Here is a 25,187-nt window from a genome sequence, read left to right on the forward strand (position 1 = left end):
CAGACTGCAACAACTCTGTCTGAATGATTAGAGAGGAATGGAAAAGTCAGCCACAGATCTATACCGTTGTTCTAGTTATGTAACCGGATACTGTTAAATCAGTAGCACTGTCTGAATTAATCCAACATCTGTTCCAGCGTTAAACATCGTGTCTGCCATTAATTATCTCTCTGCCGCTGTGACGGCATGAATAAACATTTTTTATCTCACTTTCCAATTTCCAATTATTCATCTTCTGTAACCGCTTGTCCTGTGAAGGGTCATGGTCACCCTGGACAGGTCTCCAGTCTATCACAGGGCTCACACAGAGAGACAGACAACCATTCACACTCACACCTACGGCTGATTTAGAATCACAAATGAACATAACCAGCATGTCTTTGGACGGTGGGAGGAAGCTGGAGTACCTGGAGAGAACCCACGCAGACACATTATAAAATTAAATCAAGAAAATGACTGATGCTGGGAAAAAACAAAAACAAAACATTTTTATTCACACAACAAAAACTAACAGTGGTTTTTGTCTTCACTGTACATTCAATATTATGTAATAAACATTTACTCTACAAAAAAGGCAACCTTGTAATTTAGATATATTTATTTTTTTTAAGTCAAAAAGCAACTACTCTGCTGCTCCTCCGTCAGGCGCTGGTTCATACTGCATCAGCTGGAAAACGAGAGTGAAATTGGCGGTTAGACGTCGCAGTCTCAGAGGTTAACTGTGCCCTGTGATTTTTAAACTCTCGACCTCTCACCTTGTTCCTCAACTCTTTGTTCTCCTCCATGAGCAGGTTGCATTTCTGCTGCAGATCAGAAAGCTCCATTCGAAGAGCCTGAGCGTCGGCTGGCTCCGGGCCGGCCGCCCCGAGGTGAAGCTTTATGAAACTGCGTAGGCGGTTAAGGCCTCAAAACTCAAGTCAGCAGCAAACTTTCATTTTCATTTTCCAAACAGATGATGTAGTTTGCAGTTCATGTACGCCTCTGCAAGAAAACGACTCCTGTGACTCAAGAACAAATGCCACAATGACAGACTAACTCTTGCCACAAATCTAAACACCATGAATTACACCATCAGTTCAGAGTAAAATTGACACAAAAGTTGTATTTGTCATTGCCCAGGCATGTTTGTTTTGAGGATGTGTGACAGTATTTGAGGTATACCAGCTCCGGCTTTGTACCACTTAATTGCAAAGCTGCATAAACAAGAAAAGGATACTCCAGTGCATCGTTGGGTTTATCTGTCTCTTCATAAAGAGCCACTAAAACTGCAAAATAAAAGCCAAAGAACTGATTAAATAATACCTTGGGGAAAGCAGTGATTAGATGTTCAGGTGGACATGTTTTACAGCATGCACAAGAGTCACATTAGCAAGTTAAACACAGTGTTTACATTTCTTGACCACCTACCGCTTGTTATTGTGTCAAGGACCCCAGATTTTTCAAGATATCTCCTAAATTGTTCCCTCTTCGATTCTGAGGCCTGAAAGAAATTAGATTTTTACATAAAATAGCAGCACAACTGTGAATGATTTAATTCAGAAGCAAACTATTTAAAAAAAATAAAAAATATATAAATAACACATGGATTGGACGAGTTTGAGGTGGATAAAATAAAATGAAACGCTCCAGATGCTGTGGTGCGTTCACTGCCTGGCACATTGCTATGATGCTAGCTCGTTAGCGCATTCTTTGTAACGACAACTACAAACTAAACGCGACTACGTAAAACTATTAAACAGCTACGGAAGTGTGTCAGACAATACCCACTCTGTATTGTGACATGGCTGCGATGACAGCCGTGTAATTTTATGTTGTCTAAGAAGAGTAGCAGACAGATTCGTTAACTCGGACTACAGGCAGCCGGTGGTGTGTTTGTTTCCGTCCACAGACAGGAGGTTGCCACATGGTTGCCATAACGACACATAGAAGCTGGTGTAAATACCCGGAAGCGAAGTTTCCCAAAATATTAAATAAACAATTTGAAATTATAAATAAATACTGAACAGTCCTGAAAAGAATATGTGGCGTGTTTTTCGTGATTTTTATTTTTTATTTTTTTTTATTAAGAATTGTATTAAGAATTTTACAAGTTAACCGCAAAAGTGAATGACGCTGTGAGGCGAACTTTGAGTTACACAAATCAAAGGCCATGACTAAGCATTTTAGTTTATGGCACGGGGTATTAAATACGCCGAATTCCCTAATATTGGTTATGTGTTTGCCTTGTGTCAATGCGGGAGTTAATAACTTTTCATAAACTACTTTTTTACCCAAAAAATCTTAAATGCGTGTGGATTTCATACTACGTTCTGGAGTCATACAGAGCGGATTTTACGGATTTCTAATCGGGTTTATTGGCGATGGACGTTAAAACTAATGTTTCTTTCAGAGAGTGTAAGTCAAACCTAATATGAAAATATGTATATCATGACTGTGTGTTCGCTTTTAGTGTAATTATTTCTCAGTTTTGTGTTTTAAAGTAAAATTTACATGGATTTCTTTCTTATCTGGCAACACGAGGCAAGCCCTCCTAGTTGTAGGTCATGTGTTTTCACGTCACATCTTCAGAATGGATTTATAAAAATACTAAGAGCTGGATTGACTCGCTGGTACAACGAGGCGTAGCTTCTCCAGTCTTTTCTCAGATCTGCTCTTGCGTAAACCACCAGGAAAACACGGCGCTCTTGTGACTGTTTTTCTCTTGAACTGGACAAACCAGACACAACACAAGTCATTTGTTTTCTAGCCGGCTATGTTTGCTGTGACACCATTTACTGGGTTTTAAGATTAATGTTGCTCTCACTTCCAGTTAAGCAGACCTTAATGCAACTTGTGTGGTTTTAAATTCTTCACAAGGTAAGATGTATTCAACGAATATTCATAAAAAACCGTCATAGCTTACGAACTGACCAGTTTATAGATTATAGTGACTAATTCTGGTAAATTTCCTAACAATGATTCACCTGTTTAAGACTTTTTGTTGTTGTATGTCATTTACTGTGTATTGTTATACAGTATATATATAATATTTTGCACATGACAGACTTTAGGACACAAAATAAAAGATAATTTGGGATTTTTTGTGACAAACTAGCTTAAAAATGTTAGTCCCATTGATAATACACAAGGTGATTTATGTGATTTACTTGGTATTAATGTAATCTTAAATAATAGACACTTTGCATTTTACTTTACATATATTAATGTGTTTAAATTTTACATTGCCATTTCATTATTTAAATTTTTTTTGGACAAATTATTAAAAACGTCTGTATTTAATATTTTCTGTTTACATCTACTAAAGAGAGGTTGTGTCTCACTCATTCAATTCAAGCGAACCTTTAATGAAAGCATCAAAAAGGCTCAAATAAGATAAACGGACCTTTTTCAACCTCACTTCACCCCAAAAGCGGAAGGCGGATTTGGGCATTTTAATAATGCATTAATTGTTCCAGAGAAGTGAGGCGGGCTGAGAGGATCTCATGATAGACTCGCACACACATTCTTACACTCGGTGGCAGGCATGCATCACATGGTAACAGCAAGTAGTATATGTTTTGTCAGTCATACAGAAGAAGTGTCGGGACGCCAAGGAGCGCAGGACAGACAGACAGTGTGTGAGACATCTCGTCAATATGTCTCAATAACTGATAATAAAGTAAATAAATGTGTCATACCACAGTTGTGCACACTTCAGTGATATTCATCTGCAAGAAAATGAACAATGGAAACAGTTGTTAGTTGCAGCCCTGAAAAGTAAGGACATTTACATACCAAAATGACAATGAATCGGTGCTGTGAAAAGCAAAACAAAGCATTCAAATCACTTTAAGCTAAAGCGTGCCTTGCTGGTATTAAAAGAGGGCTTTGATTTGATTGGTGCTATTTAATCAGGCACATTACTGCACAGCTGAGGGGGCCTGACATTAAAGAGATGATCACCAGCCTCAGTATCGTCCCACGGGCAATGCAGATGTTCATGAGTTAAAAGGTCGTCCAGAGGCGTCTAGTATTTAATAAAAGCTCACACAGACATGTTACCTGTCTAACTGATAATCTCCAGACTATTTAGGGAGCAATTTAAAGTTTACTTTAGGTTTCCGGAGTACACAATTTCCCTGACGATATCTGTCTGACTTAAGAAACTAGAGATAAAACATCTGTACACACACATAGTCCAGACATTTATTTAGAGCACAAGTGTTTGATCACGTGGCCTGTTTTTCTAGTTTGCTTCTTCCTCGTGCAAACTGACGGGAAAACTGTGACAAATGATGAGGAAAAACTTCTAACATCTAATTTGTCTAGTAAAAAATAGAAAACGGCAGCAGCACGAGGTTTTCCATTCAAAGCTAAGCAGCAACAAGAATGAGAAGTGAAACACAGAACTATAAATATTAATTTCACTGTCAAATCCACTTCATGTTGTTTAATATACAGAGTTATTGCTGCTCATCTTATTGCTGCTCAACCAGCAATAATTAGTGGTAAAAGAAATATGGTCACTGGTTCAAATCCTCCTATAACCGTGGCATAAGTGCCTTCGCGCCGAGACCTGGTGGTGCACAGGTGGCCGACCCACCGCTCCAAGTTTATGCAAATGAACAGGTTAAATGCGTGTATTTATTGAGGCTAATTTCTGTTTTAGCCTTCTTTTGTCTTGTTGTTCTTTCTCTTATCGGTCTGTCTGTTTCTTCCTTATTTAATCATCAGGAAACCTTAAATGTCCGAGCTTTGTTCTAATATTTTCTATCTGATCTGTCACTAGATCATCCGCTCTGGAAACTCCGGCCCCAAACGTCCCAAACCTCCACTTGATCTGCATCTTTTAGCTCCTAAAACTACATAAACTGAATTTAGTTCCCGGTATTAATGTTGTTTTGTTCCCAACTTCCTCAAAAGCAGCTAGTATTAGTAGCTGATCATTAGGGTAAACCCAGTTCCTCTAGACAGAGATCTGTGAAACTGATTGTGTTGGGATTGCGACTTTATTAATCACGGACACTTGTGTGTGATTTAATGATGGCTGCATTCCCCTCTCTGGACGTCCAGCTCCTGTGAATGATTGTTTACCATCATGACTTGCTGGGACACTTTAATGGGGCAGAGCCAATCATTAATTCCACCTGTACTTTCCCACCAGTGACAACAAGTCCAACTTTGTCATGGTGGAAATAGATAAAATAAAAGATAGCTTGTGAGATACTCCACGTCTCATTTAGTTCAACAATTTGTGTCACGTCTTCATGTCAGGGCGCACACACGACAAACTACACTTGATTGTGGTTTTCAAACAATGATAGGTAGAGATCCGGAGTTTCACGCATTTTTCTAACATGTGCCCAAGGGTTTTATCAACTCCATGATATGAGCCGTGTTCTCTCCCGCTCAGATTTTAGCAGAGCATCCTGTGAAATCAGGAAGTGTCCGTATGTGTGCGTGTCAGCATGTGATCAAACCTGGCAAACTGCTTGTGTGGTTTCAGTAAGAATCCAAATCTGCTGATATGCTCCTTGCTTGTTTGTTTATCTCACATCCTCTTTGTTGCATGTGATCACTACCTTTGCAGATTTTCCCCCGGACGCCATGACAAACTGAAAATCGCTGCACAAATTTAAACACTTTTCCGGGCCAGCCGTCGGCCATGGCGCTGCCAAATGGCTGCTCCATCAACGCAGCCCCGTCGGACGAGAGCGAGGACACCGAGCCTCTCATTGAGACCGTTACAGGTGTGTCTGCAAACGTTTTACCTTTAAATCTGGTAAAATACAAAGAGGAAAAAATTCACCTCCAAATAAAAAGTATAAGACAAAGAAGAAGCTGAATACGCAGCAAAGTTTGTTGCTCTGTTCTATAAAGTATGCACAAGCTTTGCCTCATCTAGTCTCTGGTTATTCAGTCACATCCACATCAGCACTTTAGGGTTGAAGATGACCTGTAAAAATATAAAAAATCTTAACGAGCACATCAACTGGAATCACATGCTGCTGAAATAATGACTAAACATATATATATACATACAAAACACTTACAGTGCAGCATAAAGGTCAAATCATCTGCAAGATAGGAACATGTTTTCTGAACGCTTTGACTTCCCAAGAAAAGTTAGAAGGAACATTTAAATTTTGTCCGGAAAATATATATTTACGACCTATTTTATGTGCTTAAAAATGACTGAATATGCCTTTAGGTAACACTCACACACTCACTTCCTCTCAACTATCTTTAGACTAAGACAGACTTTATTCATCCACAAGGGAAATTGCTTGGTCACAGTAGCTTAGTTGCACATAAAAAAACACTAACATTAAAATAAAATATAAGGAAAAATCTAGTATATAAAATAGTATAAGCAAAAAATGTACAAAATTAACATATGAGCAAACATACAAGAAATAGTGACAGAATTAGATATATGTTGTTTACATAGAAGGATTAATAAGGTGCAAAAATGTGCATCAACATTAATAACATGGAGTTATCTGTTGTTGTTGTCCAGTTAAATACAGAGGCTTGAAATACTGTTTCAACACACAGACAATATCTACTTCTACTTTCTCTGCCACTATATTATAAATAAATATATACTACAAATAAACACTTAACTTCCTTTTATTGATCCCACATGAGGAAAGTGTTTGAGCCAAAAGCGATTTTGGTTTTAACCACCGTTATACATTAAAGGCACTGCTGGGATTCGAACCCAGGATCTCCTGTTTACTAGACAGGCGCTTTAACCAACTAAGCCACAGCGCCCGTGACGTCACGATGACTCAGCTACTTTATTAACTATTGACAAGCTTGTACCTGCTCTCGTGATGATCTTTAGTTACATAATGGATGAACAGTGTTAATGAGATACACAACTGTAAACACTTATTAACAGTTAAGAAGCAGTTTGTGCAAAGCCAAGCACAAAAAAAGTTAGAGAAACTACTAACAGCACTTTTATCCAGTCATGCTGCCACGTTTACACTGTTGCTGCTGTTTTAATGTCATATAATAATATAAAACAAACTTCTGCAGAGTATTTTATATTTTTTTTTAGATAATCCATGTTTTTTTTTCTTGAATCCTAAAATCTAAACATGGTCGTGTGAACAGTTCCTCCTCAGTGCTGCTCGGCTCGGCTCAACCTCGCCGTCCTGATGTTCTTCGGCTTCACCGTGGTCTACGGCCTCCGTGTCAACCTCAGCGTCGCCATGGTCGCCATGGTGAACAACACCGACCCCAAACCGTGGGAGAACCACTCCGTCGTCCCGGCGGCTTGTCCGCGTTCGTCGGGAGCAGAAAACACGAGCAACACGTTCCAGCAGCCTGACGGGGTGAGGCTTTGTAAGCTTTTATCCTTAAAGTTTTATTTTAAAGAAGTTTAAAATGCCGGGGGGTAACCCACTGTGCCTCCTCTCACCCCCAGGTCCCTCAGTACCCCTGGGACTCGGAGACTCAGGGCTGGCTGCTGGGAGCCTTCTTCTTCGGCTACCTGTGCTTTCAGATCCCGGGAGGCTACCTGTCCGGACACTACGGGGGGAAACTCTTCCTAGGTTTGGGGGTGCTGGGCACGGCGGTCCTCACCCTTCTCACCCCTCTGGCTGCAGGGATGGGGTCGTACTGGCTGTTTGCTCTGCGGGCGTTGGAGGGCTTTGGAGAGGTAGGAGGAAGCTTTTTATTTTTGTTTGCTGATAAATGTACAGGTGTTATCTATTAGTGGAGTAAAAAATCTGCACATTTTACCTCATCTTATGTATATTTATGTCTGATTTCCTATTATATGATTGATTAGGTGCATTAAAAAACGTCGTCCTCTGTCATGTCTCTGCAGGGAGTGACGTACCCGGCCATGATGGCGATGTGGGCTCGCTGGGCTCCCCCTCTGGAGCGCTCTCGCCTGATGACCCTGTCGGGATCCGGGGGCAACTTCGGTGCCTTTCTGGCCCTGCCGCTCACCGGCTACATCTGCCAAGCGCTGGGCTGGCCTGCTGTCTTCTACATCTGTGGTGAGTGAGGGAAGCGTGACCAGAAACAGACGTGCTGACTCTGAGCCTAGTTTTAACCTTTTAATTATTCACCTCGTCTTCCAGGGGGCGTCGGTTGCCTCTGGGCGGTCTTCTGGTTTATTTTGGTGTCAGACGACCCTCGCACTCATCCTCGAATCAGCGAAGAGGAGAGAGATTACATCATAAACGCCATCGGCCCTCAGGTACACACACAGGAAACGTTAACAGGTGTCCTACATTTCTCTGTGGCTTGCTATCAGCTGTGTGTCAGAAATCTTCACCCTCTCACCTTCTGCCCTATGTTGGAGAGTTTTTTCTGCTCGCAGTTTTGAAGTATAACTCCTCACTTCTCTTATCTGGCTTCCTGTTTCCATTTTCCCTCACAGCCTTTTCTTTACTCTCAATTCCCTTTCGCTGTCTGTTAGTTGTCCGGAAGTCTCTGCGTCATGAAACCAAACTGGAAACTCATTTTTCCACTGTATTTTATTTGAAAATTTTTTTATTTTTTTTTAACGTGAGCTCTCTGTTACTTCAGGGTACAGGTCACGGCTGGTCCGTGCCCTTGCTGTCCATGCTGCTGTCTGTCCCTCTGTGGGCCATCATCGTCACCCAGATGTGCGCCAACTGGTCCTACTACACCCTCCTCACCTCCCTGCCCACGTACATGAACAACATCCTGCACTTTGACCTGCAGTCGGTGAGGTTTTCTGATCATTTCTTAGGGTCTAAAGAAGTATTCAGATGTTTTCCACTCTATATAAACTGAATCACATATAAATTTTTATTTTATTTTTTTTGACAAAAATTTACAAAAAAAACCTCTTTACTGTTGAAGTGAAAACTGATTTTTATAACCTAATGTCAATTAATTAAAAATAATATTGTTAAATATTTACCCTCGTCCAAGTGACCAGCCTAATTTGCCGGTGCTATTAGACTTATTATTAGTTAAATGGATATCACCTGAGGGCAGTAAATGTGTCTGAGTGAGGGAGGGGTATTTATCTATTATTTATTATCCTCTAGAGCAGGGGTGTCCAATATACAACCCGCTGGATGGTCCAAAATGTCATAGAAGACTTGAACTGCAAGTTTTTTAATAAAAGTAACTGCTATTCCTAATCTGTCCGCCGGGGGTCGCACTTTAGGAAGAGTTGCAAGACTTACAGTACAACTGACATAAGAATTTATGGCTGGAGTTGACAGTTTTATAAAGAAGAACGGAGTAAAAATGTCCAGATGTGCACATGATATGACACTGCAGAAGCCAGTTTTCACTTTGACAGAACAAAAACTATTTTTCTTTTGGAATTTTATTGTTGGAAAAAGATTTTTAAAATGCTGAATGGACATCTGAACACGTCTGACACTCCGTCTCCGTCTCTGTGGTTCAGAACGGTTTCCTGTCCGCTCTGCCGTACTTCGGCGCCTGGTTGGTCTCCACGCTGTCGGGGGTCGCGGCGGACAGCCTCATCGAGAGGAGAGTCTTCAGCGTCACCACTGTACGAAAGCTCTTCACGCTCACAGGTCAGGGAGTTTTTCCTCTCGTACCCCCCTTGCTTTATTATTTATATTATTTTATTTGTTTGACTCAGCTTTTCGGGTAAAATATGTCAGTGTGTGCATCCACTTGAATGAATGAATGAATGGTGCAAAACCATGTCAACTTTAACCTCAAATCCAGGATTTCAGACTTATTTTTACAGCTGCTGAGATTTAAAGTCAATTATATATTAATATATATTATTAATATATTTAGACTCATAACACAACTGCTTAAATGTGGCTTCACTGCTCTTGCCTTTTGCTAAGTCTCTTTAGAAACGTCTCTTAATCCAAAGTCTTTTCTTTTTTCTCTCTGTTGTTGGTTGATTTATTTGCATTTCTTTAACGCCTGCTTTAACATCCACCTCGTCTCTCTGCAGGTCTGGTGCTGCCGGCCGCCTTCCTGGTGGCGGTGGGTTACGCCGGCTGCAGCCACATCCTCACCGTCACCTTCCTCACGCTCTCCACGACTGTAGGGGGGACCGCCGCCTCGGGAGTCTTCATCAACCAGATCGACATCGCTCCCCGGTGCGTGTCGACCGACCGTGGCGCTCTCGTCGGCTCAGAAGCTCCTTGCGATTCAAATAAGAGTAATGAACTTCCATTTCCTCTCCCTGCAGGTACGCTGGATTCCTTCTGGGAATCACCAACACATTCGGGACCATCCCGGGCGTCATAGCTCCGATCGCTACAGGATATTTCACTGAAGACGTGAGTCAATCTGAAATTTATTCCTCTTCTATCTATAATTCATTTAAGATTCATTTTAATCTTCACACTTTTAGTTTTACTTTAAACATTTATATAGATAAAACACATTTTATCTGTTCTGTGTAGGAAAATGTCTCTTTAATTACACACTGATACAAAGTTTACACTAATCAGCCATAACATTGCGACCACCTGGTGTCTGGTAACAGTGATAATCAGGAATCGGGATCAGAACTGGTCTTTAATGCCAAGGAAATCAGAAAACAAGGCAAAATACACAAATATACAAAATACATAAACAGAAGAGGGGCTGTACAGGAAAAAAAGGTGTGCGTTAATGTTATTTACTCAGTAATGTTCATAAACTCCTCTTCAGAACACTCTGGCCGGCTGGAGGAAGGTGTTCTGGGTCGCTGCAGGGATCAGCCTCTGCGCCGCCATCGTCTTCACGATATTCGGCAGCGGCAAGATCCAGCCGTGGGCCGTGACGGAGGAGGAGAGGGCGGAGGCTGAGAAAAACAGGAGCAGGTCCGTCTCGCAGTGAAACGGGAACAAATACGCAGCCGAACACAAACGGTAGCGACGGGTGAATCACAACATTTACAGACGGATAGTTCTACCTCTTCTGTAAAACTGATGTTTCAGTTATATAGAAGAATATATGCAGTATACGCACATCATGAGCCACAGATAGGATGAGATTTATACCACTGGACCACAGTGTCTTTTTACAGTGTTTTCATCTCTTATACGTAGCAATGATTCAACTTATTTTTTTAAGTAATTGGAGGAAGTTGTACAGATTAACCTGCTGGTTCTCTAAGGATCAACTGTTCAAGGTGTGAAACTTTATGGGTGCAGATGTTAAATCTGTGCGTGCCAGTCCACCTCCCCTGTTTAGAAGGGCGAGGTTGGTCCAGGGTGTTTACACAATTATGTTTTGTTCTGTCGTAATTTAGTGGGAAATTTTTGATAATAGGAAGTCGGGAAAATCTCACGGCATGAAGGTTCTTGGTTTGAATGCAGTGTTAGTGTGTTTCAGAAACATATCTACTTGTTTTGTGTTTATTTGCGTAAAATACTCCTTAAAAAGTGAAGTTAGAAGTCAAATATTCAGACAAAAACAGGTATTTACGGCATTTAAAAACAAAGGTCCAGTCTTCACGGTTTAGTTCAAATAGAGTGGGGTCTTTCTGTGCTGAGTTAGCATGTTGGTTAGGTTAATTGGTGATTCTAAGTTGCACACTCTTCCAAACACACATCAGGTAAATTCATTCATTCCCGGCTGTCATCGGGGCGAGAGGCGGGGTACACCCTGGACAGGTCTCCAGTCTATCTCAGGTCTAACACAAAGAGACACTCACACCTACGGCCAATTTAGAATCACCAATGAACCTAACCAGCATGTCTTTGGATGCAGACGCAGGGCGGAACATGCAAAGGCCCCAGTCATGTAAGACCACTCTGTTTAATCAGGCTCTGATCGGTTCATTTGTTCCTGAGAAGAAGAGTTGACACCAGAACAAACAAACCAACCTGAGGGATAAACACTGACCAAGGTGTTACAGCATCCTTGGCTTTGTTTTTTTTTCCCACTATACCTTGATCTCAGCGACTGTGACGGTAGCTTTTTTACTTTTCTGTCATCTCTAGGGGAACGTACGGGTTGAATCAGTCCAGTCAGAGTCTAAGGAACAAAACACTTCCAAGCTTTTAGGTAAAAATAATCTTAAGGGCTTAAAGTAGGAGTATTATCACTACTTCAGGATAGACTGACTGTAACCACACTGCCTTCAACAATCATGTTTACTGACACCTTCAGCAACTTAGGTGGGACAAAAACAATTCAACATGTGCAATCTTTTTCTTCTTTTATTCTACCTTTTTTTATCAGAGCACAGGTACGGCTCTTTGTTTTATATGTTTTAAACATTTTTTTATTTTATTATTGGAACAAATGTTTTATGAACACACACTAGACACAACAGGAGATTCATCGCAGTACAAGGGCTGCTTCGTTCACAGCTGCATCTGGCCAGTTGGACCAAAAGAAGCACTTTTCACTTATAAATACCACAAATGCCTTAAATTTCATAACAGCACCAGTGACTTGAGTTTTCCGGCGGGTGGGTTTGTCCGTTCGTTGAACATTAAAGCACCTTCTGCTGCCAGCGTTTGAACATTTTCAGTGTAAGTCCCATGACTTTGTTTGTATTGACTCTGTGGTGTTTTTAATCGTGTGTATGAGTTCACCCAACCATTCAGATGCTGCATTTGATTCATTTCCAGTAATTACAGATTTTATAAGACACAGCAACCCTCATTGTCTTTGTCAACTCGTGCCGTACTCCGCGGTGCTCTGGGATTGCAAAGAGATGGTGTTTTATTAAGTTATTTACCTTCTGTGCTTGGGTAACGTCATTAAGATGTGTTATTTTATTGTGAAAATGTTGTTTTATTTGAAAACAAAAAATTAAAATGAGTAACATGTAAACAGGTGTATGTGTCATTTTAATTTTATCTCTCGTTTTTGAGTCTTTCCTTTGTTCCTTGTGTGGCAAAAAAATCCTCTTAATGCAAATTCTTCACACAAAATATATGCAAAGTGATGAAGCGCGCTCCCACTGAAAGCTGACTTAAAATGTCGCATCTTTACTCGTCTATAAATGTAGTTTTCTATAGTTTTAGGCTCATTACACAGCTGCTGCTGTTTCAATAGGAATTCAAGTCTTTTGCATTTATGTTAAATCTCTTTATTTGGCCTGAACATCAAATAAAAGAATGATATTTCTAAATCTGTAAGTATAGAAACTGACCGCCTCCTCAGGCTGTGCAAACGCTGAAATCACAGAGAGAATAATGTGTCTGGTTTCTTGTTTACTTTTACTATCGTTGTATTTCTTCCAACAATTAATATTGTCTTTAAATATCTCTGGGTAAAACCACAGATTGCTCTCTGTCTTATTTTTTATTATTAGCCACCTTTATTTACCTACAAACTTAATTAAAACACATTAATTTGTACATTTCCATAGATTGGGCGGGTGAGTTACAAGCTGCTGTTCCTCTCTATGACCACTAGGTGGCACAATTGAGTTATCCTGACGTTAAATGAGCAATAATAACTTATTTTATAACAATTTTTAACCACATATAATGTTATATCTTTGCATAAATATGATGGTTTTTGGGGTATTAGTGTTAATTTTCATAATATGCTGCTTGTGTGTTTTGAAGTATTCAGAAAAAACATCTGTTTAAGACATTTTTAAAAACCCAGTCTTCATATCTTTGTATAATTAATTTATATATATTCATAAAATACAGAAAACTACACATGTTTTATGATTTTGTTTTTTGTATGGTTGTCTTCGTCCTTATCTAATGTGAACATCGTGCTGTAGTTTACTCATAGAGTTTACTCAGTGGGTGTAGCGCGCTGTTTCATGACCCTGATGAAACTTGCATCAGACGTTTGGGCATGAATGACCCGGATGTTCATGTCAGCTCCGGATGACGTATGACGTAGCCGGCGTGGTGTTACGGGAGTTATCGTCACCCGGTTCATGTTCACGCCTACATTGTCCTCTTGCCGTTTATCGCTATATTCTTGCTGTTATTGTCCTACTAAAATTAATTTTTCATCGTCAAGGTTATTATCATAAAGACAGGACGATTAGTAATTTATCTGGATTTATTCTACTTATTTTATCGGCGGTTATGCGACCGTTACAGTCAAACCAAATGATATTACATGACCTAGCTAACTAGCTCGGGCATGTATTAGCATGCTATATTAGCTGCTATCTAATTAAAAGTGATTTAAACCTAAATTGATTGTAATACGAGTCTCGTAGCTCTTTCGTGCCTCTATAAAGTAAAACTATGACCTCGACGTATGTTTTCCTCATTGTTAAAACCGTCAAACAGTCAATGTTAAGCTAGCATTGAGCTACATTGTGTTAGCATGCTAACATAGCTGTTATTTAATCAGCCAGTTTAAAGTTTTATTGTTTTAAATATTTGACTCCTACACAAACATGTCTCATATTTTCCTCAGTGTTAAAAATAAACAGTAAATGTAAATTAGCATTAAGCACAAAAAGTAAGCATGTAGATATCATGATGAATTAACTCATTTAATCTTTAAAGTTAAACGTGTATTGTTGTGAATATTTATTTCATAGCTCTTTTTTTTACTATAAAATAAAACTGCCAATGCTTTCCTCGTGGTAGAAATTTACTTAGCATTTAGCTACATCTTGTTAGCATTGAGTAACCAGCATTTATCTAATGAATGTTTCATGGCAAAGCATTTAGCGAGGATTCACAAACTACTGCACATGTAAACTAAATTACTGAAAGACAGAAAGAAATTCTGTAGAAAATGCATTGCTTGTATTTTGCACATAGACAATTAATTTATCCACTTATATCTTTATTCTTCACTAGTTTCCATAATCAGTAAACCTTTGTTTATTTGGTTCAACATAAGGCAACAGATCAAATGACTGGCTGTAATGCTGACATCTTTTTTTTTTATCTAGTTTCACATTTAATTACCTAAAAAAGTCAGGATTATGTTAATATATGAACTAAGATGTATACATCTTGAAGTCAGTTCAAAATAAAAACATCTTCAACAGAGTATTGCTGAGCTCAGATTTATTTATGACTGGTTTCATTGTGAACAAAACAATTTTGCCTTCAGGAATAATTTCATCCAGCTCCTTTTATTGGGCCTTTACCCTAAATTCCTTCGTGTATTATTGCTTTATCACATACCTACACCCAGGTGAAAGACAACTGATAAGAGACCAGTTTGATTGACAAACAACAAAGACATTTATAAGACATGTTTTTATTCAAGTGAAATTCTTAAATGTTAACATACATTTAAACTGTGTTCATGAAAATATCCACAGTTCGAAGCAGGAAAACACTTCACATGGTGACACAAATGCTGATAGCTTTATTTTTTTAATATATCACCTAGAATATTTCTATCTTTTTAGGTCCAGTCGTCGTAAAGAAACATACAAAGAGGCAGTTTAAGGAGGTGGTTTGGGGGTGCCATCAGAGCCTGAGGTGACCAAACTTGAAGTCAGGCTAATCCAACATGAATGCTGTGATATTCCCGTGATAAACACTTCTCCTTCTTAACACTTGGGGTGTGAAACAAATTCAGACTAAAGCCTGGACATGAAAAGAAAAAGGCAGTACTTTGTTAGCAAGTGTGAACCGAGCATTCGCAAGTGTGGGAGCTGTGGCCAACGGGAGATGTGGAACCTGGCAATGTGTTGTTAATGTAATTCATTTGCATTAGCTGTCCCCCCCAATTGACTCAGACTGCATTTGCATACAGTTTGCTGAGATTGCAATTCAGATGGAGTTACATTAAACTCTGCCTGTAGGCACATGAATACCAATGACGTGGGGTTTTCTGTATGTTGGCAGGAATCAGAATTAAGTCTTTTTTGTCCTTCACCCACACAGAAACAGCCGTGTGTCTTAAAACTGGCAGACCAAGACTATGATGTACCAGATCTAAGCTGATGCTGCCTCTCCCTCAACTATTAACTCATTATAATTATTGTACAGCTTTTCTACAACCTATATCCACTCCTTTATGGCCAAAACTATGTGGACACGTTTCTATGCAGAGGCACGAACCACTGCTGCATTGAGATTAGTGCTTCACAATCCTTTTATTTGATGCTCGCATGTAGTTCCACCAAAGAGAAATCTCCTCTCTTCAATTATTTGAACTGATAATTATTGACTACTTAAAAGAAACTACATTTTTCACATGCCACAAGTAAATGTTTAAATTAATCCAATCCATTATTATTTATCTGCATGATCATCACCTTTCACTTAAAGAAAACACATATTTCCCCGTTCCAGCTTTTCACATGTGAGCTCTCTCTGTGAAATGTGTCTTTTCAACAAATCAAACAATTGATTTAATCAAGAGAATAATCAGCATATTGACCTGATGTCATCACAGCTAATCATCTTGTAACAAACAGCAGTAAATCGTTTTGTTCTGATTCTGTTAAATGCTGAACTATTACAGTATAGTAGCTGTATTTTAAGTTCCATCACCAATTTTAATATTTTACACAAATACAACTAACATTGTGATGATATTAGTTTACAGGTATAAACTCTGCTTATATTTATGGAAAATGATAAACACCATCTAAACATATGTTGAAAGAGGAAATTAAAGTTCCTCCAGGCAGTTGAATTTGACTTAATATGCCAGAAAGGTTGTTCAGCATTAGTTTAAAACAATCGAGAGAGCGGCTGATTCAACTGTGTTTTCATTATGGAGGCTGTGGTTTTTAGTATTGAACTGTATTGTGTTGTATGGACACGTGTTCCTATCATTTTGATATTTTAGGGCTAGGCAAAATAACAGAAACACTTGTAACGTGTAACAGCACCACAACCTACATCCTCCAAAATTATAACAGTCATGAAGGAGGATAGTGCAGGACTGTTATATCTATATATCTATCAATTTATCTATCTATCTATCTGTCTACACTAACATGTTTTTCTCATCTGTAGTTAGATGTTCAGATCTCTTGTTGCTATGACCACCACTCATACCAGATGACTCACCACTGACGTGCTGCCAGGGACCGACTGCCTGTCGGCCTGTTGAATCACATTCTCTCAATCACACACATTCACACACAATCACACACACACACACACACACTTATACACTCATACTTCCCCCTCTCTGCTGCCCTGTCCTAGTTGGTGCCTGAAAGAAGAGCACAGCTGTTGTACTTCGCTCTCTTCAGTCATCATATCATTAACAGGCTAAGTCTTTATGAGCAGCGCTGCTGGTTAATATCTCAACACTCAAAGGCTGTATTTTAATAAAATGCAGCACACATATACATGTTAAAGACAAATCCCAATGACAGCCGGCACCAGAATGGGGCTGAAAATCATGGTTTTAAGTGAAATATCTCAACTAATGTTGGACAAGCTGACACAAAATGTGGGACTCAGGCTTTTGTCCCCAAGGTGAGGACTTACTTGTTTAACTACTTTAATATTTTGATGGCCAAATATCTGCAAAACTTACCCATGTCATGCTAGCAAACATTAGCAAGCTAACAGGCCACATTAGCCTGTTAGCTCTGACTTAGCTTTCCTTCAAATGGAACTTGTGAGCTTACATCACGAGAAGTCGTGTACACCACTCGTGAACTCACAATCTTATAGAAAAATTTCCATAAATGTAAACACCACAAGGGGGCGCCATTCATTCGGCGTTTACTTGTGAACGCGGTAAAGACGAACCCATTGAATGGCGGCATGATGCAGGAGAAATGGTGAGCGGAAAGGAAACAAAAACCCAATGACGCTTCTTTTGAAAGGAACTCATGAGCCCGTGGTTATGACTTGGGAAGTCGTGTACACAAAATACTTGGCGTTCAAGTGGGAAGTCGTGAGAACGCCGCTGCTAGGCAACTGTTTCCATCTAGAAGCTACTGAGGCTAACAGTTTAGCAAGCTAACAACCAAGTTAGTAAATCAAGGATATTCAAGAAGAAGAAAATGTAATAATCAGTGCATTAAATGTAAATGACCACTTTTTGACTAATAATTTTCAGTTTTTATAAACATTGTTAGTAAAATAAAACTAGCAGGAACACTTTTTAAATATAACATCGACAACATAAAAAAGGAAATGTTTAGAGATGTCCGTATACAAAATTAAATGGTCACCATGCACTGTAGTTTGGGTTTGTTTTTTTTGTGTGTGTTAGCTAGCTTTTCTTGTAGAACAGGTGAAGTGTCAACCTGAGTCCAGATTCTCTGCCAAGTTTTTCTTTCCTCTCCCTTTCATACACTGAATAACTCACCTCCTTAATGTCAGATGCTCTTTGCTGACTAATATCTGTCAACCACAAAAACCATTCAGAAATGTCTAAAGCACACGCCCAAACAGTCTCCTACTGGCCTAAACATAAAATAGTTTAAAAGTAAGGCAGGCTACATTTTACAGACTGGGCCTAAAAAAAGGAAAGGTGTTCTGTCTGGTTCTAATATAATAAAATAAATGTGCACTACAGGCATCTGTGGCACCTCATATATTATAAAGTAAAATTTTCCGCCTGTAGAAATCCTGAACACACCTTACATGTGTGCACGTATATTTTTAGTGCTAAAGTCTGTGATTCACGTCAAGACAGAATGATTTTCAATACGCATTTCTGTTTCATACTACTTTGTGAGGTTGTGTCACCGAGTACTTTTAGTCTTTATTCTCTGGCAGTTCATAAAATGACGACCCTTTGAGTCTCTTTTAGGCCCCGTCCACACGGAAACGCAAAAACGCCGAAACGCAGAAGTTTTTCATCGTTTTGGCCTTTCGTCCACACGTATCCTGTAAACGCATAGCCCTAAAACGCACCTTTCTGAAAACGGGTCCCAGGGTGGAGAAATTCGCAAACGCAGCTCTTGCGTTTTCATGTGGACGGCGAAAACGGGGGAAACGATGACGTCATCGCCACACCCCCGAGCAGCCTTCCACATCCCGCGAGACGTCTCGTAACAACATCAACAACAATGGCGGACTACATGCTAGTTTTCCTGCTGGAGAAGATATTGAGCCTATTAGGGTTACTAGGGCAAAATATCATGCTCCTGTGCCACCACGCTGAGCAAAAAAGGCGATTTGTAAACAGCGCTCAAGATTTGTGCGCATGCTCCGCCTCTTCCTCTCCGTTTTTGGTGAATTTCTGAAACTGAAACAGCGCCACCTATAGGCCTGGAATATGAAGTACCGTTTTTGGTCGTGCTGAAACGGATCCGTGTGGACGCGGATATTTCTTGAAACGATGATCGAAAACGGAGGGGGAAAAGATCGTTTTCGTACGTGTGGACGAGGCCTTAGTCGACTGTTTCCGACAGAGGTTATATTTTATATTTAAATTCATCATATGATTCCACTTTAAATTCCACTTCAGACGCAAAAATAAAGGTTTAAAATGGCTGTTGTCTGCTTAATTTACCATGTATTTTTCTGTATATAGCCTCAGTAATAATCCAGAGCATCTCCAGAGCAAGCAGGGGACAACAGTATGCAAGTAATAATTAGTTTAGCGCCCCTGGAAACAAGCGAGTGACGTTACAGTGCGGTGTTTGTTTTTGTTACATATATTAAACATGCCATGAAACAATTATTTGGATTTACATTATTATCTGTACCAAGTAAAGACAGCTCCAGCTCTTCTTGTGGCACCAAACACTTTATGGATCTCTATTTATCTGCTGAGAATTTATGCTGGTGCATTGCGTGTTATTGAGGAACCACATGAAAAAGACACCAGAAGCTAACACCTTTCCAAACACGTTTCTGGAGGAGATGTGATTCATTTTAATGGACCCTGGTGGAGAGTGGCAGTTACTCAACATGGCGAAGACATTAAAAAGATACCATTTGTGCTGCGTATTAGTGACGTGGCTCCTCGCATGTAGCTGTGATCCCAGCCCAGTCTGACGGGTTATATATAACGTGACTGAACACAGCAGAACCTGTTCAACAGGCAGCCGTGGGCATGCCAATTTATCTAAGATGCCCCAAGACGTTTAGTGCTTCTTCTTAGCTTCACTAACCCGACTGCTACTGCGCTACCGTCTTTTTTTATTTGTCGTTTTTCTTATTCTTCCCTTCACTTTTGAAGACGAGCAAGCCTTTTATCTCTCCCCTCCTCTGCCCTTATCTCCCTCTCCAACTCTTCGCTCTGCTCCCCCACCCTCGCTGCCACCGCTGCGCTGACGGAAAGCAGCAGCTGCCAAGCTGAAGTGGCTGTTACCTGAACTGCAGAGGAAGCCGAGCGAGTTGTTAGAGAGTGTACCAGGGGATGCCAGCTGCCTCTAGGCTGGGCAAGATGCCACAGTGATGGAGGAAAGAGGCAGAATCTGACCTCCTGACCCCACTGGAGAAGCATCCTAATAACAAACAAGATTATTTCTCAGGCTTCTTTAAATCATAGGGTTATGGAGTGGGGGGCTTTCAGTAGTTTCTAAACTAAATCTAAAAAAAAAGGTTTTCGGCTTGCAGCTCCACCCTGAGAGAGCGTCTGTTTTAATTCAGGTTATGCGTCTGCTGGGAATGCAAATGCCTGACAGATAAGGTGTCCTGAAAACAGCGTGAGTTCATCTTTTCACAGCCCGGCCTCTGTTTGAATGCAAATCTCGCTGGGATTTAGATAATCTTATCAGCAAACCAGTGCTCCCGGTGGGTGGGAGAGCTGGTGGGAGTGAGGGAGGGAAAAGGGTGAGGGGTGAGATTTGCATGATTTTAAAATTAAATTAAATTAAATATTGCATGTTTACCTGCGTGCAGACGATCATTTGGGATGTTTACGCTGCGGGGGGCCCCTGCAACAGACAAAATCAGAGGCAGACTATGAATAAATACACTCACTTGCCTAAACATTAGGTATACTAGTGAACAATCCTTCAGTAAATCCTCGATCATGGCTGTTATAAAGTTCCGTTTATGCTGAAACGGCGTCAGAAAGGTGGAAATTCAACTGAATGGTCATTTTGGAGGATGTAGTTTGTGGTGCCGAGCCAACTGACCAACACGAGTCTGTCAAAATAATAGGAACATGTGGCGGCATGATTAAAAGAAACAGCTGTCTCGGTTATTTTGAGCAAATTTTGAGTAACCATAACCTTCACAAGTCAAAACAATAGGAACATGTGTCGATACAACACAGCACAGTTCAATAACGCTACAAACCACAGCCTCAAAAAATGAAAAGACAGTTGAATTAAGAGCTCTTTCAAGTTATTTGAGACAAATGTTGAATATAATAACCTTTATAAAGTTAATATTTAATGAAGTACTCTTGCATTGGAATGCATGTACTAGTGTGCCTAATAAAGTGGCGAGTGAGCCTAATAGGGCTTTTACTGGCACAGCATTTATTGGCTTATTATTTGTGACATATTCTGACATATATAATATGTTTATAGCTTATTAATAGCCAGTAAAGTACAAAAAAATCTAATCAAACATGAGCAGAAATGGAAGGATTTTGGTGACATGTTAATCCCGTAACTAAATCCGTACATCATCCGCGTCATTGCTATCACCGTGTCTGTTTTGTTTTTATGTTATATATATGTTTTCCTTTACGTTTCTTTTTCTCGGTCTCTGGTGAGACTTCATGCATGTTTGAGGCGCTCCATTCGGCGGCGTGCTGACGTTTTTTGCAGGAATGTGTGTGATTTGCGGGGTTTGAGCCGAGGAGGGCGACGGGAAGTCAAGCCGCCTCCCATCCGGTATAAAACCCCCCGGTCCGAGCCCAGTCTTCCTCTTTCTGTTACCTGGCTAGGGGCAGCAGCTTTGGCCGTGAAAACCCAGAAACACCGGTAGGTTCAGTTTTGATTCAACCAGCTAGCCAGAAAGCAATCCTCGGGCCTTTTAAAAAATATGGATTTTAACGTTTTACTCAAAAGTTTGCTTTTTTTTTTCCGAGTTATGTAACTTGACACTAACCTGTGGATTTTAAATCAAAGATTTACCTCTTAAAATTAAACGTTAAACCCCTGCTGCTAGTCACATTGACTTGATGAACGTATTTTGTGTGTAATTTGAGTTTTAGTGGTGATATTTAACTTTTTAACGCGGATCTTTTTGCGAGGGAGGAGAAAAATGTGGAGGAAAGGAACAAAGAGGGGGGCGCTACGAAAGGAGAGACCGAAGGATGCTTAAATGGCATTTCTTCTCGCGTCCTCCATGAGAACAACTGCTAGTATTTTTCAGCGACAGGTGTTGAGTGGGACCCTGGACTGGATGGCTTATTAATATTTGGCGATCTTTGTAACTTTATCCGACGTGGCCCTTGGAGTAACACGTGTCTCGTTTGGCCTGTAGCCCGAGTGAGGCCTAGCAGCAGCAGCCGCCTCCTAGCCTCTCATACCCCCGTACACGTAACCGTTGGTGGCGATAAAAGGCTTAAATTTATATTTTGTCTTGTCTAACTGTTGGCGCTAATCAATGTATACATAATGGTTCAGTTGGGTGTTGAAAGAAAAAGTAGCGGTGTGGTATTCAAATTAAGCCGGGCCCAAGATGTCACGGTAAAGCTACATCCCTCCATGCTAGCTAGGCTGTGAAAAAAAAAATGGCGATCATGGAGCTCTAAGCAAACGGTTAATTTTTTCTTTATAGAAACTACAACAATGGGAAAGGAAAAGACCCACATCAACATCGTGGTCATTGGCCATGTCGACTCCGGCAAGTCCACCTCTACCGGCCATCTGATCTACAAATGCGGTGGCATCGACAAGAGAACCATCGAGAAGTTCGAGAAGGAAGCCGCTGAGGTAAGGGCTTTTACGCTTGTATATGGATTTTTTTTTTTTCGGGGTCCAATCTTTCAATACCGTTAAAAGTCGAATCCAAGATGGCGGCGTCAGTAGCGTGCCTTCACTGAGCTCAGCTGCCCGGCACGCGGGTCTAACGTTCGTGGGCGCGCACGCTGGGTGGGGCTTAACGTGGGATGGTGACTGTGCACTTCTTCCCCAGTGGAGGCCTCAGGCTGGTGTACGGAGACATTAAATGCGTGACATATCCTGCGTGTTTGACAATAAATGAACATAAGTTACAAAAACCTTAAACTGCTTATTAAAACACTGTAAATTCAGCTTTTACATGTGCCCAATGCTGTATGGACATAATGGCACATAATTGGATATTGGAGTCAAATACTTCTCATACCCAGTTGCTCTATCAATGTCAGTTACACAATAAAATGTTTGTTTTTTTTTTTTGTATCAAACTAAAACTAATCATTTGCTAACTGGTTCCTGTATAGATGGGCAAGGGCTCCTTCAAGTACGCCTGGGTGCTGGACAAACTGAAGGCCGAGCGTGAGCGTGGTATCACCATTGATATCGCTCTGTGGAAGTTTGAGACCAGCAAGTACTACGTGACCATCATTGATGCCCCCGGCCACAGGGATTTCATCAAGAACATGATCACTGGAACCTCTCAGGTAATTATCAACAAACTGCAAGATGAATGAGACTTTCCTGTTTTGTGTACACTGTATTCATGTTTACATGTGTATTTTGTAGGCTGACTGCGCTGTGCTGATCGTCGCTGCTGGTACTGGTGAGTTCGAGGCTGGTATCTCCAAGAACGGCCAGACCCGCGAGCACGCCCTGCTCGCCTTCACCCTTGGCGTGAAGCAGCTCATCGTTGGTGTCAACAAGATGGACTCCACCGAGCCCCCTTACAGCCAGCCCCGTTATGAGGAAATCACCAAGGAAGTCGGCGCCTACATCAAGAAGATCGGCTACAACCCCGCCACCGTTGCCTTTGTCCCCATCTCTGGATGGCACGGAGACAACATGCTGGAGGCCAGCAGCAAGGTGAGGATAGTTTGACTGAGGTTGTCCAGTACTCCTTTTGAAGATCTGATTTATGCGAACATGGATTAACTGGTCTCTCTTGATTGATTGGTTTGCAGATGCCCTGGTTCAAGGGATGGAAGGTTGAGCGTAAGGAGGGCAATGCCAGTGGAACCACCCTGCTGGAGGCTCTTGATGCCATCCTGCCACCTGCCCGCCCCACCGACAAGCCCCTGCGTCTGCCCCTGCAGGACGTCTACAAAATCGGCGGTAAGAACTGAGGGACGAATACAAGATGGTCAGATTGCTCTGTAGAATATTTGCTAAAACAAATTTCTCTCAGGTATTGGAACTGTACCCGTCGGCCGTGTTGAGACCGGTGTTCTGAAGCCCGCCATGGTCGTCACCTTCGCTCCCCCCAACCTGACCACTGAGGTCAAGTCTGTTGAGATGCACCACGAGTCTCTGCCCGAAGCCGTGCCCGGTGACAACGTTGGCTTCAACGTCAAGAACGTGTCCGTCAAGGAAATCCGTCGTGGATACGTGGCTGGTGACAGCAAGAACGACCCACCCAAGGCTGCTGAGAGCTTCAATGCCCAGGTTGGTTTTCCGACCATGAGAGTCAGGCCCCTACTTGTGTCCCAAGTTGTATTTAGTGGAATTCTAACTGTCCGTGTGTCCCCAGGTCATCATCCTGAACCACCCTGGCCAGATCAACGAGGGATATGCCCCCGTGCTGGACTGCCACACTGCTCACATTGCTTGCAAGTTCAAGGAGCTGGTCGAGAAGATTGACCGTCGTACTGGCAAGAAGATGGAGGACCGCCCCAAGTCTGTCAAGTCTGGAGATGCCGCCATTGTGAAACTGATCCCACAGAAGCCCATGGTTGTGGAGCCCTTCTCCACCTACGCTCCCCTTGGTAAGTTAACTCAGAGCCCGCTAACTACTACTTGATGCATGCGTATCAACAACTCATCATGTATCATGTTCATGGACACATTTCTAACATCTGCTCACCTCTTTATTCCAGGACGTTTCGCTGTCCGTGACATGAGGCAGACGGTCGCCGTCGGTGTCATCAAGACCGTCGAGTACAAGGAAATCTCTGGAAAGACAACCAAGGCTGCAGAGAAGGCCCAGAAGAAGAAATGAATGGACGTGCAGGACATCCAGCAACGAGATGTGTGCCGGCAGCAGCGGGCCACCCCTTCCCCTACATCTTCCTTCAACCCTGGTTCATCTTCTCTGAGGCATAGCTCTCTACTAAAGGACTGGCTTATGCTGATTAAAACCCATCGCAAAAGTTTTCGCAGGAAAAAAGAACTCCGTGGCATTGTCACATACCTGAATCACATTGACAGTGCCTCTTCTCAGTTAAGTTTAAGTTGGAAATGGTTTAGAACTGTAACTTGTTAAATGCCACAAATTTAATTGGAAAGAAAGCTGCTGGTAACAATAAAATAAATGTCTTTGAAAAAATTGAAATTGGCTTGTCTTGATCCTCTTTGTCCCCTCAGCATTAGATTT

At 41.1% G+C, this 25,187-nt stretch overlaps 3 protein-coding genes across 3 annotated transcripts; 2 read left to right on the top strand and 1 right to left on the bottom strand.

The window, feature by feature from the left end:
• Positions 1 to 439: 439 nt before the first annotated feature.
• On the bottom strand, positions 440 to 1,881 carry mycbp (MYC binding protein). The gene is made up of 5 exons (XM_084562857.1): positions 1,768 to 1,881; positions 1,408 to 1,480; positions 1,217 to 1,265; positions 756 to 885; positions 440 to 667 (listed from the first exon to the last, which is right to left on the bottom strand). Exons 1-5 carry the CDS (start codon positions 1,780 to 1,782, stop codon positions 623 to 625), a joined length of 312 nt encoding a protein of 103 aa, XP_084418983.1. The 5' UTR covers positions 1,783 to 1,881; the 3' UTR covers positions 440 to 622.
• A 720-nt stretch (positions 1,882 to 2,601) lies between these two features.
• Positions 2,602 to 13,314, top strand: LOC311501253 (sialin). The gene is made up of 11 exons (XM_084562972.1): positions 2,602 to 2,856; positions 5,570 to 5,729; positions 7,105 to 7,325; positions 7,418 to 7,651; positions 7,823 to 7,997; positions 8,082 to 8,200; positions 8,533 to 8,694; positions 9,392 to 9,524; positions 9,923 to 10,070; positions 10,163 to 10,253; positions 10,630 to 13,314. The coding sequence occupies exons 2-11, from the start codon at positions 5,645 to 5,647 to the stop codon at positions 10,795 to 10,797; spliced, it is 1,536 nt and encodes a 511-aa protein (XP_084419098.1). The 5' UTR covers positions 2,602 to 2,856; positions 5,570 to 5,644; the 3' UTR covers positions 10,798 to 13,314.
• An 8,232-nt stretch (positions 13,315 to 21,546) lies between these two features.
• On the top strand, positions 21,547 to 25,145 carry LOC311501286 (elongation factor 1-alpha). The gene is made up of 8 exons (XM_084563007.1): positions 21,547 to 21,673; positions 22,476 to 22,630; positions 23,122 to 23,301; positions 23,384 to 23,680; positions 23,779 to 23,929; positions 24,003 to 24,259; positions 24,345 to 24,579; positions 24,691 to 25,145. Exons 2-8 carry the CDS (start codon positions 22,487 to 22,489, stop codon positions 24,810 to 24,812), a joined length of 1,386 nt encoding a protein of 461 aa, XP_084419133.1. The 5' UTR covers positions 21,547 to 21,673; positions 22,476 to 22,486; the 3' UTR covers positions 24,813 to 25,145.
• Positions 25,146 to 25,187: the final 42 nt, after the last annotated feature.

Source organism: Chelon labrosus (genome assembly GCF_963514085.1).
Source record: "Chelon labrosus genome assembly, chromosome: 16".
Classification (NCBI taxonomy): Eukaryota; Metazoa; Chordata; class Actinopteri; order Mugiliformes; family Mugilidae; genus Chelon; species Chelon labrosus.

Coding starts and splice junctions, on each gene's coding strand:
- mycbp (XM_084562857.1), bottom strand. Junction 1,266..1,407: donor CCTTGACACAATAACAAGCG/GTAGGTGGTCAA, acceptor TTTATTTTGCAG/TTTTAGTGGCTCTTTATGAA. Junction 668..755: donor ACAAAGAGTTGAGGAACAAG/GTGAGAGGTCGA, acceptor CTCGTTTTCCAG/CTGATGCAGTATGAACCAGC.
- LOC311501253 (XM_084562972.1), top strand. CDS start 5,645: ATGGCGCTGCCAAATGGCTGCTCCATCAACGCAGCCCCGTCGGACGAG. Junction 7,998..8,081: donor TGCTGTCTTCTACATCTGTG/GTGAGTGAGGGA, acceptor CTCGTCTTCCAG/GGGGCGTCGGTTGCCTCTGG. Junction 10,071..10,162: donor CAGATCGACATCGCTCCCCG/GTGCGTGTCGAC, acceptor CTCTCCCTGCAG/GTACGCTGGATTCCTTCTGG.
- LOC311501286 (XM_084563007.1), top strand. CDS start 22,487: ATGGGAAAGGAAAAGACCCACATCAACATCGTGGTCATTGGCCATGTC. Junction 22,631..23,121: donor TCGAGAAGGAAGCCGCTGAG/GTAAGGGCTTTT, acceptor GTTCCTGTATAG/ATGGGCAAGGGCTCCTTCAA. Junction 23,930..24,002: donor GGACGTCTACAAAATCGGCG/GTAAGAACTGAG, acceptor AATTTCTCTCAG/GTATTGGAACTGTACCCGTC.